The 14,566-nt window shown below is 46.5% G+C and overlaps 1 protein-coding gene across 1 annotated transcript in view; it reads left to right on the plus strand.

The window, feature by feature from the left end:
• Positions 1-14,566, plus strand: part of PRKCB (protein kinase C beta) — a 148,068-nt gene that overhangs the window by 112,663 nt on the left and 20,839 nt on the right. The window contains exons 11-13 of the mRNA XM_055089748.1: positions 1,083-1,163; positions 1,445-1,552; positions 6,305-6,445. Coding sequence (XP_054945723.1) covers positions 1,083-1,163; positions 1,445-1,552; positions 6,305-6,445 — 330 coding nt within the window. The remainder of the gene's footprint in view (positions 1-1,082; positions 1,164-1,444; positions 1,553-6,304; positions 6,446-14,566) is intronic.

The raw sequence follows: 14,566 nt of genomic DNA on the forward strand, positions 1-14,566 counted from the left end.
TCCCTTTGATACACTTAGTTTTACACCCCTACATCCTGATGGATGGTCACACAGCTGTTCTAGACTTTGCCATGCTCTGGAAATTTGGTAATAAATAGAAAAACCTTTAAAACTATGTGTACCATTTGATCCACCAGTTCTACTCCTAGGAATTTATCTTAAGGAAAAAAAATTTGAACAAATGTCCAGATATCTAATTACATGGAAGAAACCTAATCAGTTGGGTATTGATGAAATAGATTTTGGTATATCCATCCAATGGAACATTATGCAGAGGTAAAAGCTGATTATGTTGATGTACAGATATTAGCCTGGAAATTCTAAATGAATAAAATACTTTATTAAAATTCCACGTTAAAGTATTTATGTAAAGCACATACCTACACACAGAGCTTAATATATATTAATAGAAAAAAACCTAGAAGGAAATAGACCAAATATCAATCATAATTTCTCTCTTGATAAAGGATTATGGGTGATTTTAACTGCATTCTCTTAGCTTATCTATATTTTTAAATAAATAGTAAAATAGTAATAAATGCTATTACATTTTTTAACTTAAAAGTTTTTTTTTAATTTTGGCAAAAAAGCACATTACCATCTTAACCAGTTCTAAGCATACAGTTCAGTAGCCTTAAATATATTCACACTGTTGTGTAAATGTTATTACTATAGGAATGAGAAACGAAGATGGGTTTTCTTCTTTAAAATGCCACGCTCACTGCATTAAAATTTAAAATAACACAACCATACTAGGTGCTTTAAAAAGGAAATGTGACATCCACAGATGTTTTCCTCGCCTGCGGGTATCTCTGCAAAAGGATGTCCATCTTCCTAAGGTAAAGAAATAGCTTGGGTGGACACTGGGCTCCCTGTTGACTCTTTTAGACAGAGACCCACCTCTGGGACCGTGACAGCCGATTTAATCTTTCACAATAGGCAGGTGACAAGCAAAGGAAGAACTCTCCCCCCACCACCCTGCCCCCAGGGATGCTCCACTCTTATTGTAAAAGAAGCGCATATTCAGTCTCAGCCTCTGCAAGAACCTGCAGTCTCCCTGACAGATGCCTTCTGTTTTCCAGATAATTGCTTATCAGCCCTACGGGAAGTCCGTGGATTGGTGGGCATTTGGAGTCCTGCTGTATGAGATGTTGGCTGGGCAGGTAATTGGATTTTAAGTGATTTGTAAGGAAAGTCCTCCCCCATCCCCATCCTCATGGTTTCTTTAGGAGAAAGTGTCAGCTTGATACCAGCTCATGGATCTGAACCTCTGTGACTTCCATGACCTTGGGGTTGTTACCCTAGTCTGTTCACCAGTTTCCCTTATCTTCTCCCTGGAAGTATGGCCTCGCTGTGGACCCCGGGGAGCAGCGCTTGTTGTTTTGGGGCAGTTGGGGGAGGTTCAGGCAGGACTCCTTCTCCCACCCTGTCCTCTGTCCCACAGGCACCCTTTGAAGGGGAGGATGAAGATGAACTCTTCCAGTCTATCATGGAACACAACGTGGCTTATCCAAAGTCCATGTCCAAGGAAGCTGTGGCCATCTGCAAAGGGGTGAGTGAGCCCCTCACAGCTTGCGGCCAGGACCACCACCTATGGGCGTGCTGGCTGTGCCTGCACAAGGATGCTTTGCCCAGGGTGGGGGAGGGGCAGTGGAGGCTGAACTCCACCCCTCACCCACTTGCCAGCCTGTGAGCCTGGTACAGAGCTGCTACCGCCCAGAGGAAAGGGAGCTTTTCTCTAATTTGCACAGAAGCACCGTGGAGGACTGCCTGCAATAGCATCTTGCTGCTGGCTGGGCTCCAGGCTCTAAGCCAGCACAGGGGAATGCTAATGGAATGAATGAGGTAGGAAGCACAGAGACTTTGCCAAAGAGCTGGAACCCAGGGGAAGGTACACAAGAGCTCTGTGGCACAAATCCGTCAGCTCCACTCTGCGCCGGGGCCTACGTGTTTAGTTAATACTAGGAGCGTGTGACTTTTGTCCTAAGAAAATATCAAGCAGTATTGAGTTTAAGGAATTCTCTAGATAAGTTGACCCAAACGGAATGTCCCCAAACCCGCACTCCCTTCCCCAACCCACAAATGGCTGAAAAATTTGCACATTTGTACATTGTGATGTATGCAGATTGCACCTGTGAACAAAGCAGGACACATGTTTTGGGGTTAGGATTGCTTGTTATGCATCTTGTGTTCGGCCAGGATGTGCTCACAGTGACCTGGGTGAGTCCCTGGAGACCAGTGGTCCTCCCCGTTGGTGCCATCAGGATGGCCTGAAGTGCTTTTTCAGAAAGCGCATACCTCAGCCTCACCCCAGAGAGTAAGTCTGGGCATCTGTATTGTAAAAAAAAGTCGCTTGAAAACCACTGCCTTTAAGTATCTTAACCAGATGTGGTAACTTTTCAACTGATGAAAGTATGAAAGCAGCACTGAGAGACCCCCAGAGAACAGGGCCCAGGGACGCTGCCTTTATAAAGTTTCCCTCCCACCCGTCAGCAGTACCAGTGCAGATTCTCAGCGTTAGAGCATATGCCCAACTCTGTGTCTGGATAAACCAGGGCCGCCAGTCCTAGATTCTTGGAGTGTTTGCAGATTTCCCATTGCTCAACCCAGCCCTACCCTTCCTCACCCATCAGACACCATGTGAGCTGGCCTGGGTGAAGGAAAGCTAAAGACTCAGGTAGTTTATAACAGCTGGGCCAGCCCCTAGATCTAGAAGCACCTTGCCATGCTGCCGAAATTCCCACTCTCAGTGAATCACCTAAGCTTTGTGTGTCAGCTGCATAGGTTAGGATGCAAATATCCCTGGGGGAAACATATGTGACTTTGTCTCAGTCCCTAACATCTTAAAATTTATAGGTTGAAAATAGTTTTTGAGGCTATGAGGCAGGGAGAGGGAAGATGAGGAACAGAGCATGGAGAGGTTCATTAGGAGCTTAAGCGAGGCCCCTTGGCAAAGAGAGGGCGTAGAACAAGGCCAGGGCAAACCCCTGTAGACATTATACGGGGTTGGGGAGAGGGAGGAGGTCATACATGAGCTCTCAGCTTGTTTAATAATTGCCAGCATTTAAAGATCAGGGGATTTCCCATAAACATTCAGCTGTCCAGTTTCTCTTGAAAAATCTGATCTCTCCATGCTGGTCCATCATTCCTGTAAGGCAACAGTCAGCTGAATTGGAAGCCAGTGTCTCTTTAGATAGAATGTCTCTTTAGATAGCCCTCTCCTATCCTGATTTTTCTGGGCAAAAATCCCCATGTGAGTTCAAATCCCAGCATTATTAGCCCTATGACAACCGGGAAGTTGTTCAACTCCGTCTACAGATTGAGGACACACCTTTGGGACTGCACATCGGGTTCTCTGATGACTAGATGAGTTAATACAAGGAAATCACTTAGAAGAGAGTCTGGCACTCTGCTCTAAAACCCTTGGGTTATTACTCCTACTATTACTAATGCTGGCACTGCTATGTTACATGCTAGCCTCCTCTTGTGTTTTGAGCTTGCCTCTCCCGAGACGGGGATTTTTAAAGTGGCAGATTTTGGAGCTCGAGACCATTTGCAAATTTCAACCCTTTCACTTCCTAGGTGCGTGGTCTTGAGCACGTTACTTTGCATCTGTGGGCTTCTGTTTATCTCCAAAAATGGAATATTAATCCTCATTAAACCGAGTTTTGGAGAGTGTTAAATGAGGTAACAGAAGAGCTAAGTGTTTTGCGTGGTGTTGGCACAATAGTAGGTGCTCGATACATGCTCAAGACCTTCCCCTTCACAGCTCTGCCTGCTTAGACAGCTGGGGTTCTAAGTGGGTCATGGAGGAGAGGGTTTTCCAGGTCAGCTGCATTCAGCTTCAGCTCCAATGAGCATTTTCCCTGGTAGAGCAGATTTCTATTAATTTCACACCCATAACCTTCAGGATTAACGAGGGTGACTTTCTTACTGTTGGGTTTGGGGACCTTTCTGAGTTGTGTCGGCTGAGGCCCGTGTGGGCTTTTTCTTCAAGGTTGATGCTCCAGAGAAGGGGTGATGCTCAAGTGAACAGCCAAGTGCTTCCTCGTGAACCGCGGGCCCCGGGGGATCTGTCTGGGTGGTGATCAGAGATCGGAAGAGTGATTAAGTCCAGCTGTCTGCATGGCTGACTTTGGGCACAGGAGTGCCCAAAAGCCAGCCATGCAGGGTGTTTTCTGCATTGGTTTTTTCTGCATTGGTGTTTTCTGCAGTGGTTTTTCTGCCTTGTTTTCTGCATTGGTTTTTCTGCATTGGTTTTTCTGCATTTGGTGTTTTCTGCAGTGGTTTTCCTTCACCTGGCATTCTCCTGTCTACATGGAAAGTGAGCTAGGTTTTTGAAAACAGTGCCATTCCAATTGAAAATGTCCTATTTTCCATCCCATTAAAGACCCTATTTTCCATCATAAAAAAAAAATTAGTATACATTTGCTCAGATCGCCATTCGCACTTTGTACAAACTTAAAGCAGACAGATGCCCCAACTGGCCACACATTAGGGTGAAAACCAAGAAGAAACTGTAAGATGGAGCTTCAAGACTCTGGGTGAGGCTGATCTGTTCGAAGCATAGTTCTGCTAGTTAGCTGTGTGAGTAGGTGACTACTTTTCAGGACCTAGTTTTTTCATGTGGGACATGAGGATAACAGTTTCTGAGGCCTGAAAGTGTTGTTGTGGAGATGGAAGAGTGATGTGTTACAGCTGAGAAGCCTTTGGCACAGAGCCTGGGCACACGGGGAGTGCTCAGGACACGGAAGCCGTTATTGATAGGGTTACTGGCTGTGCTAACCAAGACCCCGTAACCCTTTCTTTCCTGCCATCCTAATCCTATACAAATGTCAAGGCTTGGCCCAATTTCCTTGCCCTCTGTAAACTTTTCCTGACCAAGCCAGGCCACAGATATCCCTGGGGAACCACATGTCATCTATTTCTCTAAAAACTCAAGGTTTAGAGGTCAGCAGAGGTGAGATACAGTCCCAGCTGGATCTACTATCTGCCAGCTCTGCCATCTCTGCCATCTACTATCTCTGTGTCAGTTGCCTTGTCGCTCAAATGGTAAAAAGTAATACACCAAACTCATTGGGTTATTGTGAGAATCAGGTAAGACCAGGCATATAATATATAAATAAAGAAGTAGCTTAGAACATAAGTGCCCAGTTATTTTTCCCCTGGAAGGTAAAGCATATAGGGAAAGTATGTGCTTGTGTGTGTGTGTGTGTGTGTGTGTGTGTGTGTGTGTGTGTGTGTGTAGGAGGGTAGCTTCTGATGACAAATTATCTGTAGCAAGAATCAGGCTGAGCTAAATGTCCAACAGAGTAGGTGTGAATTGCTAGATTCATCCCTTCCCCCATAATCCTGAAGCCCTGGGCAAAAATCTAAGGAGTCTACCGTCATGGGCTGCTTGGTGTCAGGTCAGCTCCGGGAAGCTTCTTGGTCTTGTATGTTCTAATCGTTTTGTTTCTTCTTTTGATGGCCTCTTGCCGATCTTTTTTTTTTTTTAATTAATCATCAACTCCTCCGTCTTTACTCTCTGTGCATTTGCTGAAGTCTTGAGATCAGAGATATTTTCATGCTGCTTTGGATTCATTTACAAGAGGAAGCCTGTCTGGTTTCATCTTGGAGCATCTATTCATCTTGTTATTTAACACTGGCTCAGAGACCCAAAGATGGAGGGTTTTGATAATTAAGTAATTTAAATGGGACACCAAAGAAACCTCAGCGGAGTTTACTGTAATGTGTGATACAAGAGAAATGAGCTGGGCTAGGTTTTGACTATTTAATGAGCTTTTGAAATGTAATTACTTGAAACTTGGGTCCATTTGACTCATATTTTTTCTTCTGACTTGTCCTTTTCACAAGTGCTTTACTGAGAAATGCAAATATTACCTGAATGAACGTGCCCTTTGCTTTGGTCAAACTCCAGTTTCCTCGTGGCGGCAGGAGGGGAATTTGAAGATATTGAAACTGTTCTCATTAAATGCATCAGTAACTGCGTAAACCTCATTCGCAAATCAAAATGAATCATGTGACATTTCTAACTTGAAGTTCAGGGCCACATTCAGGCTGAGGTTTGATTCACCCTAAGGGATCTTGTTCTGGGACGGGGAGCGGCAGGCAGTACTGTCGGGTCCTCCTATTAGAAAGACCTGGCTAGGAGATTACTGCTGGCATGAAAAGCAAAAAATAAAGATTAGTTGGGACTCTTCCTCGTGCTGTCTTCCCTAATTCATAGGAGTGATCATTTCTGAGAGTCCCACGTTTCCTGTTCTGAAATTCATTAAATTCCACGTTTCTCTTTCTCCTGAAGCTGATGACCAAACACCCGGGCAAACGTCTGGGTTGTGGACCTGAAGGTGAACGTGACATCAAAGAGCACGCGTTTTTCCGGTATATTGACTGGGAGAAACTTGAACGCAAAGAGATTCAACCCCCGTATAAGCCGAAAGCCGTAAGTAAACCGTTCTCTCTGGTTGTTGGGTCCACATCATAACACGCTCTTTCTCTCTCCGATGCGTGTGCCCTTGGTGTCCTCCGAGGGGTGGACCTCGATCTGTGAGCGCTCACATTTATACTCAAAGGCAGTGGGTACAAAAACGGAGATTTCCATCCACACGGCCTCTATAAACGTGGGAAAGACCATGGACATCGGGTTTTTGTTTTATCGATTCAATTATTGCAACTGTCTGAGCTGGCAATTTTGGGGGACTGGTTCTTGGGTGAGCAGAGTTCAGATCCATTTTTGGACAGTGATAAAGAATCTGATTTTGCCCTCGTTCTTTCCTTGGTTCGACTGTGTCATTTTCTCTTCATACTGATGTTGAAAAGGTCATGCTGTTTATCTCAACAGTATTTAAATTTAATTCTGAAATATACACCCCATCTGAGTCAGTAAAGAAGACAGAACCACCAGCCAGCTCCCACCCAAGGCGAAGCAGAATGAGTGATGTGCTGGTAGCCCTCCTGGAGGCTCTGGGCATAGATTTAGCTCTCAGAGAACTGTTATAACAGAATAGTAGAGGCCTCACATTTCCACACGGTAGTGCTTCCATCCCCAAAGACTCGGCAGGGAGGAGGAGTTTGCACCTGAATTCATCAGAACCGTGGTTCTACTGGGAGGATATTTCTTTGCTAGATTAAGTACAGCGGGGACCTGGGGACTTTATTATGGGTTGTAAAACTACCGACTGAGGCTGAAAAGTGAGCATAAACATTGTCATCGAAACCTGAAATTGTGAGGGTCTCAGATGTTAAGGTGAAGAAAATGACAGTGATAATGGTGCTTGTTTTGATATCATTATTATTAATTTCTTGGCCACTTATCTGACCATATTAAACACTTCACACACAGCATCTGATTAAATCCTCACAACAACCTATTATGTGTGTGCTTCCACGTAATGGAAGAGGAAATGGAAGCACAGAGGGGTTAAGTGCTCTGTGCAAGGTCACTCAGCCAGTGTGTGAGGAAGCGAGGATTCAGAGAGTCTGACTCCGTTAGCGGCGTACCAGGATGCCCGGGGCACAGGACACGTAGTTTAAGAAAGCCTCCCAGATGCTTCTGTCATCTGGCCAGTCCTGCACATCCCAAATGGTTAGAATCACAGCATCCTGATGAATCCTGTTTCTCTCTGGACACTTCCTGGTGTTCAGATACAGGGTCCTTTTAGAGGCAGCCAGTTCCACATTGGGGTCCTTCTAATTGTTGCCAACATGTATACCGATATCAAATCAGCCTCCCCAGAATTGCCATCACTGGGTTCTGTTCTAGCAACCAGAGCCTCTTTCTCCGTAGCACATCCTTATGCTCCTGAATCGTGCGATTTCCAGGCTAAACACGCCCCTCCTCCACCTGCAAGCATGTCCCGTGTGACATCACCTCCGGCTGCCTGTTGTCCTCCAGGTAATCAACATCCATCCTAAAATACAGACACAGGATTGAGCGCAATATTCCTAATAGTGTCTGACCCTCAGTGAATACAGTGGGTCCAACAAACCATCTCTTGATTCTTCTGCATCTGGACAACTTGGGCGAGTCGTTTCCCCTCTCTGCTCTTCTGCTGCATCGTCTGTAGTACAGCGATGATAACAGTTTCTCCATCAGAGGAGGCTTATGATGCATAAAGCACCCAGTACGTGCCCGGTACACAGTAGGCGCTCTGGGATAGTTGGTGAGTTTTGTTAGCGGCTTGTCACACGTTGGCCGTTGTGTTGGGTGCAGAGCCTTCGAGGGGCAGAACAGGGCTGAGTCCTCTGCTGGCGCTAGTCTCTAGGATGATGTCCGTGTGCACACCTGGGGTTCATGTGTACGCCCGCATGTCAGAGGCAGTATCATCACTTTTGTTATATAAAAAAAGATCATCTGGAGCCTGTGCTCCGCAACGGGAGAGGCCACAACAGTGAGAGGCCTGCGTACCTAAAAAAAAAGATCAAAAAGCAATCTGGAAGAGAAGAGTGGATTCTCCATTCAGGAAACTGGGAACTTGGAGGTGGCAGACACAATGGGTTTTGTGGGGCTCTCATGAGGTCTCAAAATGTGGACTGATCTCTCTTCACGTGGCCAGAGGAAAGATGCAAATGCCCCCATCCCCACCGGCATTGAGCCACTGACATTTGAGGTTCATTTTTTTTTTTTTTTTTTTTTTTTCCGATACGCGGGCCTCTCACTGCTGTGGCCTCTCCCGTTGCGGAGCACAGGCTCTCAGCGGCCATGGCTCACGGGCCCAGCCGCTCCGCGGCATGTGGGATCCTCCCGGACCGGGGCACGAACCCGCGTCCCCTGCATCGGCAGGCGGACTCTCAACCACTGCGCCACCAGGGAAGCCCTGAGGTTCATTCTTTACGTGTAGAGCAGTGGTTTTTCAAAGTGTGGTCCCCAGACCAGCAGTATCACCTGGGAACTTTAGGAATGAAATTCTCAGGCCCTGCCCCAGACCTCCTGAATCAGAAACCCTGGGGGTGGGGCTCTCCAGGTGAATCTGATAAACACTCCAGGCTGGGAATCACTGCTGTGGAGTTTCATGGTCAAAAGCTCAGGCAGGGAAGCTAGACAGAGGCCAAAGGAATGTGGCAAGGAGAGAAATCTCTTTAAGAGGAAGACACTGGTTCTCACACAGTCTGAGTGAGGGGTGGTACCTTCCAGGAACAGGTAGCTACAGAGGCCAGGCAGGTAATGTCAGTGAGGGAGGTGGGAGTAGTGGGGAGAGGGGCAGATCGGGGAGCTGGTGGCTCTCAAGGGCTCGGTGGGTGTTCATCTCCAGCGGACCGGTTGGAGGATCCTGTGGCTTATTACTAATTATTGTATTCTTTTTATATTATCCGTGATAATAACAGCTACCTTCTCCTGAGAACCTTCTATGAGCCGGGCACTGGGCTAGCCACATTGGTCCTGTGGGGTTGCAGGCTCTGCATTGCTCCATCCTCATTGGGATTTTCCTATGAAATCTCACTATTTTTATAAATATGTCAGCAACAAGTTTTAAAAATTAAACACAAATCAGGTCAAATAAAACACACCCATGAACCATATGTGGCTGTCAGTTTATAACCTCTAGGATAGTGATCACTCAAAGTCAGGTTGAAGTTTAGCCGGTTAGACAACCAGGGCCCATTTTGACTGGTTAAATACTTTGAATATTTAACCTGGCTCAGAGAAGGTGCTCAGGAAAAATTAGCTGTTCTTATCATTGATAATACAAAAAGATTACCATAGTTAGTGATGATCAACAGGATCCTTCAACTGTTCTATATTGGATATGGTTTCCAACCAGCCAATGGCTTGAAATGCCTCATGTGGGTTTAACAGTGACTTTCAAAGTACAGTGACTGGACTGGGCTATAGACTTCAAGATGTTCTACAACCAGCTCTAAGGGGAAGAGGCACTGCCCTTGATTTTCTTAGGGTGAATTAGAAATAAACATAATAATGAATACACCACCCACTCATCTGATTCAGTCTGGGCATATGCCTTTCACACAGCAGTTGCCAGCCTTAGAGCACCCCCCACCAGGGATTTCACATTTCCCCCTTCCCCACACCTTCTGAAAGGCCCGCGGTGAGTGTGTGCAGAGTTCCATGTGCCTCGCGGGATATTAAAAGGCATGCATGTATCTGCCAGTGTTCCTGATTCATGCATGCTATTAAATAGAGTGCAGCAAGAGAAAGAAAAAACATGGGGCAATAACAGAGGATTATATTATATTCAAACATCAGTGAAGGGTGCTATTATTGGAGGTTCATTAAAATAATTTAAAATGGATTTTTAAAGTCGTTCTCTTTTATTGTGGCAAGAGCTCTTCGCAGAGTAGCATTGGAAACTACTGAAACACATTAGCCTCGGGTATTGTTTCGGGTACAAGAGTAATTTTTTTAACGTGCATCTGATCGTGTCACTCTCTTGCTTAAAGCCCCCCGATGGCTCTCTGCCAGCCCCGGGATAATGTCTATTGTTCCTTAGCATATATGGCTTTTAGAGTCTCCCCAGGTCCAGTCTCTGCTGCCTCCCCAGACTCCTTGCTTCAAGAACTGGCATTTCTGAGTGTCGTTCAGTTCCTCAAACATGCAGCGCCTTCCCTTCCCTTCCTGGCTTTCCCCACGTGGAGCCAGCTACCTGGAAACCCCAAAGCCTTCCCGTGCTCCCTCCATCCTCCTGGCGCCTCCCTCCTTCCTCCTCATCAAATCGGTAGACCGTCACCCACACAGGGAGGCTCTTTGTCGATTCCTGAGTGGGGATCATCTGCTAGTGTCCCATCAACAAACTCATCACACTTTGTCGTAATTACTTGTCCAGTGTAAGGTCTGTCTTTTTGGCGAGACTAAAAGATTGCGACTGTCTTTTTCAGGGTTGGATCCCAGTGCTTTAGCATAAGGTTGAGCACATAGCATGTGCTTAATCATTTTTACTGAATAAATGAGTGATTAAATGAAAGGCTGTCAAATAGGGTGCTGCAATGCACTGTGCTGAGGAAGATTCTTTAGGGATATATATTAGAGCACAGGGTGTTTTTCTCATGTACAGCAGTGTGTCTCAAATAAATTGGTTGTTGTGTAAGCTACCCTATTTATAAATGGCTGTAATTTGGGTGCTGAGTTGTATCTGTCATGGCATCGTTTGGTTGTGTGATGAAGGATCTGATGATGCAACGCATGAACTGTTGGACTTTGGATGGAGGGGGCTGTGACTTCCGCAGTCTGTCGTTGCCCAGCCAATGCTGCAGGTGCCATGATGCAGCCTAGCGGAGCTTCTTAAACTTTAATGTGCATACAGAGTCTCTTGGGCATCTGATTAAACTGTGGATTCTGATTCAGCCAGTCTGGGGTAGGGCCTGAGATGCTGCATTTGTAACATGATCCCAGGTGAGAGGATGCTGCTGGACCACGGTGTAGCAGGGGCTACATCATGGTTCTGTGGGGTCCCACCAGCCAGTGAGTTGACTGGTGGATCCTGTTGTAGTCAGTGTGCAGTGTGGCGTGGTGAGGGCTGTGCTGAAGGGGTGTATATGTTTTAGTACAGAATGTGCTTGGAATGTGGCTTGGGACGCGTGGCAGGGTGCTGTAGGTCAGTGTGCTGCGGATGGGAGGTGCTGGTTTGTGGTTGAAGGGCGGAGTATGTGGCTGGGCATGTGGTAGAATGGTGGGTTGAGAAGCAACGCGTTCTGGTTCCGTCCTCTCGTGGGGACGTTATGGGTCATCCATCCAGCAGGTGTTTATTGATGTTAGGTGCTGTTCTAGGCCCTGGAGACACAGCAATAAAAATAAAAATCTCTGTATATTCTAGAGGGAGTGGGCAAATAATGAACATAGAAATCCGTGACTGTGTCAGAAGTTGATAAGCATTATGGAAGGATGGGGATTGGGAGAGCAGGGTCACAGAGACGTCAGTTTTAAATAGGGTCGTTGGAAAGCTTCACTGAGAAAGTGACATTTCAGCAAAGATGGAAAGAAGGTGAGGGAAGGAGGGAGCCATGTGTATATCTGGGGGAGAGAGTGGTTTGGGTGGTAGTAATAGGTGCAAAGGCCCTGGGGCAGGAGCTGGCCTGGCACCTTCAGGGAAGAGCAGAGAGTCCAGGTGGCTGAGCTGAGCCGGCAAGGGAGAGAGTAAAAGGAGATGAGATCAGAGAGGCCACGGGAGGGGCAGATGGTACAGGCCATTGAGGATCTGTGACTTTTACTCCAGCTAAGATGGGCAGAGAAGTATCTTGATCTGACTGTTATGGCGGGGAGGGGTGAAATCAGGAGATGGGTTATGAGACTCCTGCGCCAATCCAGGTGGGAGGTGCTGTCTGGTGATCAGCTTGGAATGTGGCTGTGCTGTCGTGGAGGGGGTGTTGAGGCCACACCGTGGGTGAGCATGTCTTACGGGAGAATTTGTGGTATGTGGTGCTATAATGTCTCACAGTGCACGGTAGGCTAGCATAAGGTGTTTAAATCAAAATGCCTGATTGAGATTTCGATGGCATTCGTATATCATTATGAATTGCCTCGGTGAAGTCCAGCGGTGTCCATGACACCTAACGCAGGGCTCGCCCTGAAAATGAGGTAGGGACACAGACCTTCGGCTCAAGGCTCCAGTTGCCCCGTGGAGGCAGCCCTTGGACCAACTCACCCAACGGGCAGCATAGATGCAGCAAATTGAAGAGTGAGAGAAAAGTAACAAGGCGACAGGGATGCCCTGTTTCATTACAGTCCACGGAGCCTGCAGTGCTAGGGTGTGTGTACAGAGACCTGCCCACTAGTAAGCGTGGCTCTCTTCTTGTCCTAAGACATGATCATCTGATCGTCATTTCACTCTGGGCAGGGGTTGAGTACAGTTGGACGGGACATAGTCATTAAGAAACATCTCTTTCCCTACCTCCTTTCATCGAGGGCGGCCATCTGACACTGTCTAGACGTGATCAGCGTGCTCACCCCTCCTCCCTTCCCTTCCAACCTTGGTGTCAGGCTCACAGACTCCAGCCCCACCCATATGATAGGCTGGTGCCAATCATTTCTGCTCTGGTTACCTATTTTCCCTTCTCATCCCTTTACGTAAAGTCCCGTAGAATTTTGAGGCATCTGCACACCTGGAAAGTCTTGGAATCCTGCAAACTAAAAAAACAGAGCCCCTTCTCCCCGTTCTACTTTATTCAGCCTTTCATTTAATATCCTTTCCAAAATACTGCATAGGTTACCGGATCACATAATATTACTCGCATCCCCTGGGCATCTGAATGCCGAACTGCTCACAGGACTTGGTTTCTTGGTAATTCTGTCATCTGAAGACATTGTTTATGTAGCTGAGGTCAAAAGCTTCAAGTACTGCTTTAATGAGCTGCAATTCTGTTCATGTGACCTTGTCCTCCAAACCCAATTGCCCTTTACACTGTGTGAGGAAGTGTCTCTGTGTGTGTGTCTGAACGTGTGTTTGATGTGCTGACATTTCTGAACTGAAGCCACAAAGCATAACCTTTGTATGTTTGCTATTAAAACTCAAAATTCAAGGCTTAAGAAAGGGAGCGAACTTTTACTTAATATGATTTATTTAAGAGTAGACTCTAGCTCCCCCAAAGTACCAAATGCTCAAGAGGATAATACTTTTTTGAATATCGGGATTTAAAATAATTCTCATAAAACCTGTACTGTTCAAATACATTGGAAAAAATACTGAGCTCTTGTCTGTGCCAGGCACTGTTTTAAGTGCCTTCCAGGCATTACCTCATTTAATTCTCACAACCCTATGAGGTAAGTGTCATTGTCACTGTGTTGCAGATGAGGGCATGAAACTTGGAAAGGTTAGGACATCTGCTCAAGGTCCAGCAGCTTGGAGGTGGCCAAGCCAGGACTTGAACCATGCATGGATTTCACCTGCTCAGTATCTTGGAAAGATTTTTTTTTTTTTTTTTTTTTGTGGTATGCGGGCCTCCCTCTGTTGTGGCCTCTCCCGTTGTGGAGCGCAGGCTCAGCGGCCATGGCTCACGGGCCCAGCCGCTCCGCGGCATGTGGGATCCTCCCAGACCGGGGCGCGAACCCCGTTCCCCTGCATCGGCAGTCGGACGCGCAACCACTGCGCCACCAGGGAAGCCCTCTTGGAAAGATTTTTAGAAGCACCTGGAGCCCCTTTTAATAAGGTTTGTGATAGCACTGATGGGAGAGAACCATGATAACACCGTCTAATGGTGTCTGTTACATAATAGAAAAAGACTAAGAAGTATTCTTACAGTTCAAATGAATTAAAATTTATTTTAAAATATTGCAACAAACGTAGCGTATTCACACCTTTTACAATTCACTGGCAGGATTTTTAAAAGATGCAAATCTCACTTGTTCCTTAAGGCTTTGATTTCGAGGCTGGCAAAGACAGCAGACATTAAATAACCCCTAGAAGCAGGGCATGGCAGCATCTGAAATGAGGCACTCAAGGCAGGCTCGTTAAGAAGTAGACATTTTCCCACCCAGTTCTGTTTGTTCTCGTGCTTATCCAGAGTGTGGAGTTTGCAGAGATCATAATCAAAATATTAGGCTAGGGCTTCCCTGGTGGTGCAGTGGTCGAGAGTCCGCCTGCCGATGCAGGGGACACGGGTTCATGCCCCGGTC

The sequence above is a fragment of the Physeter macrocephalus genome, chromosome 14 (genome assembly GCF_002837175.3).
Source record: "Physeter macrocephalus isolate SW-GA chromosome 14, ASM283717v5, whole genome shotgun sequence".
Lineage (NCBI taxonomy): Eukaryota > Metazoa > Chordata > Mammalia > Artiodactyla > Physeteridae > Physeter > Physeter macrocephalus.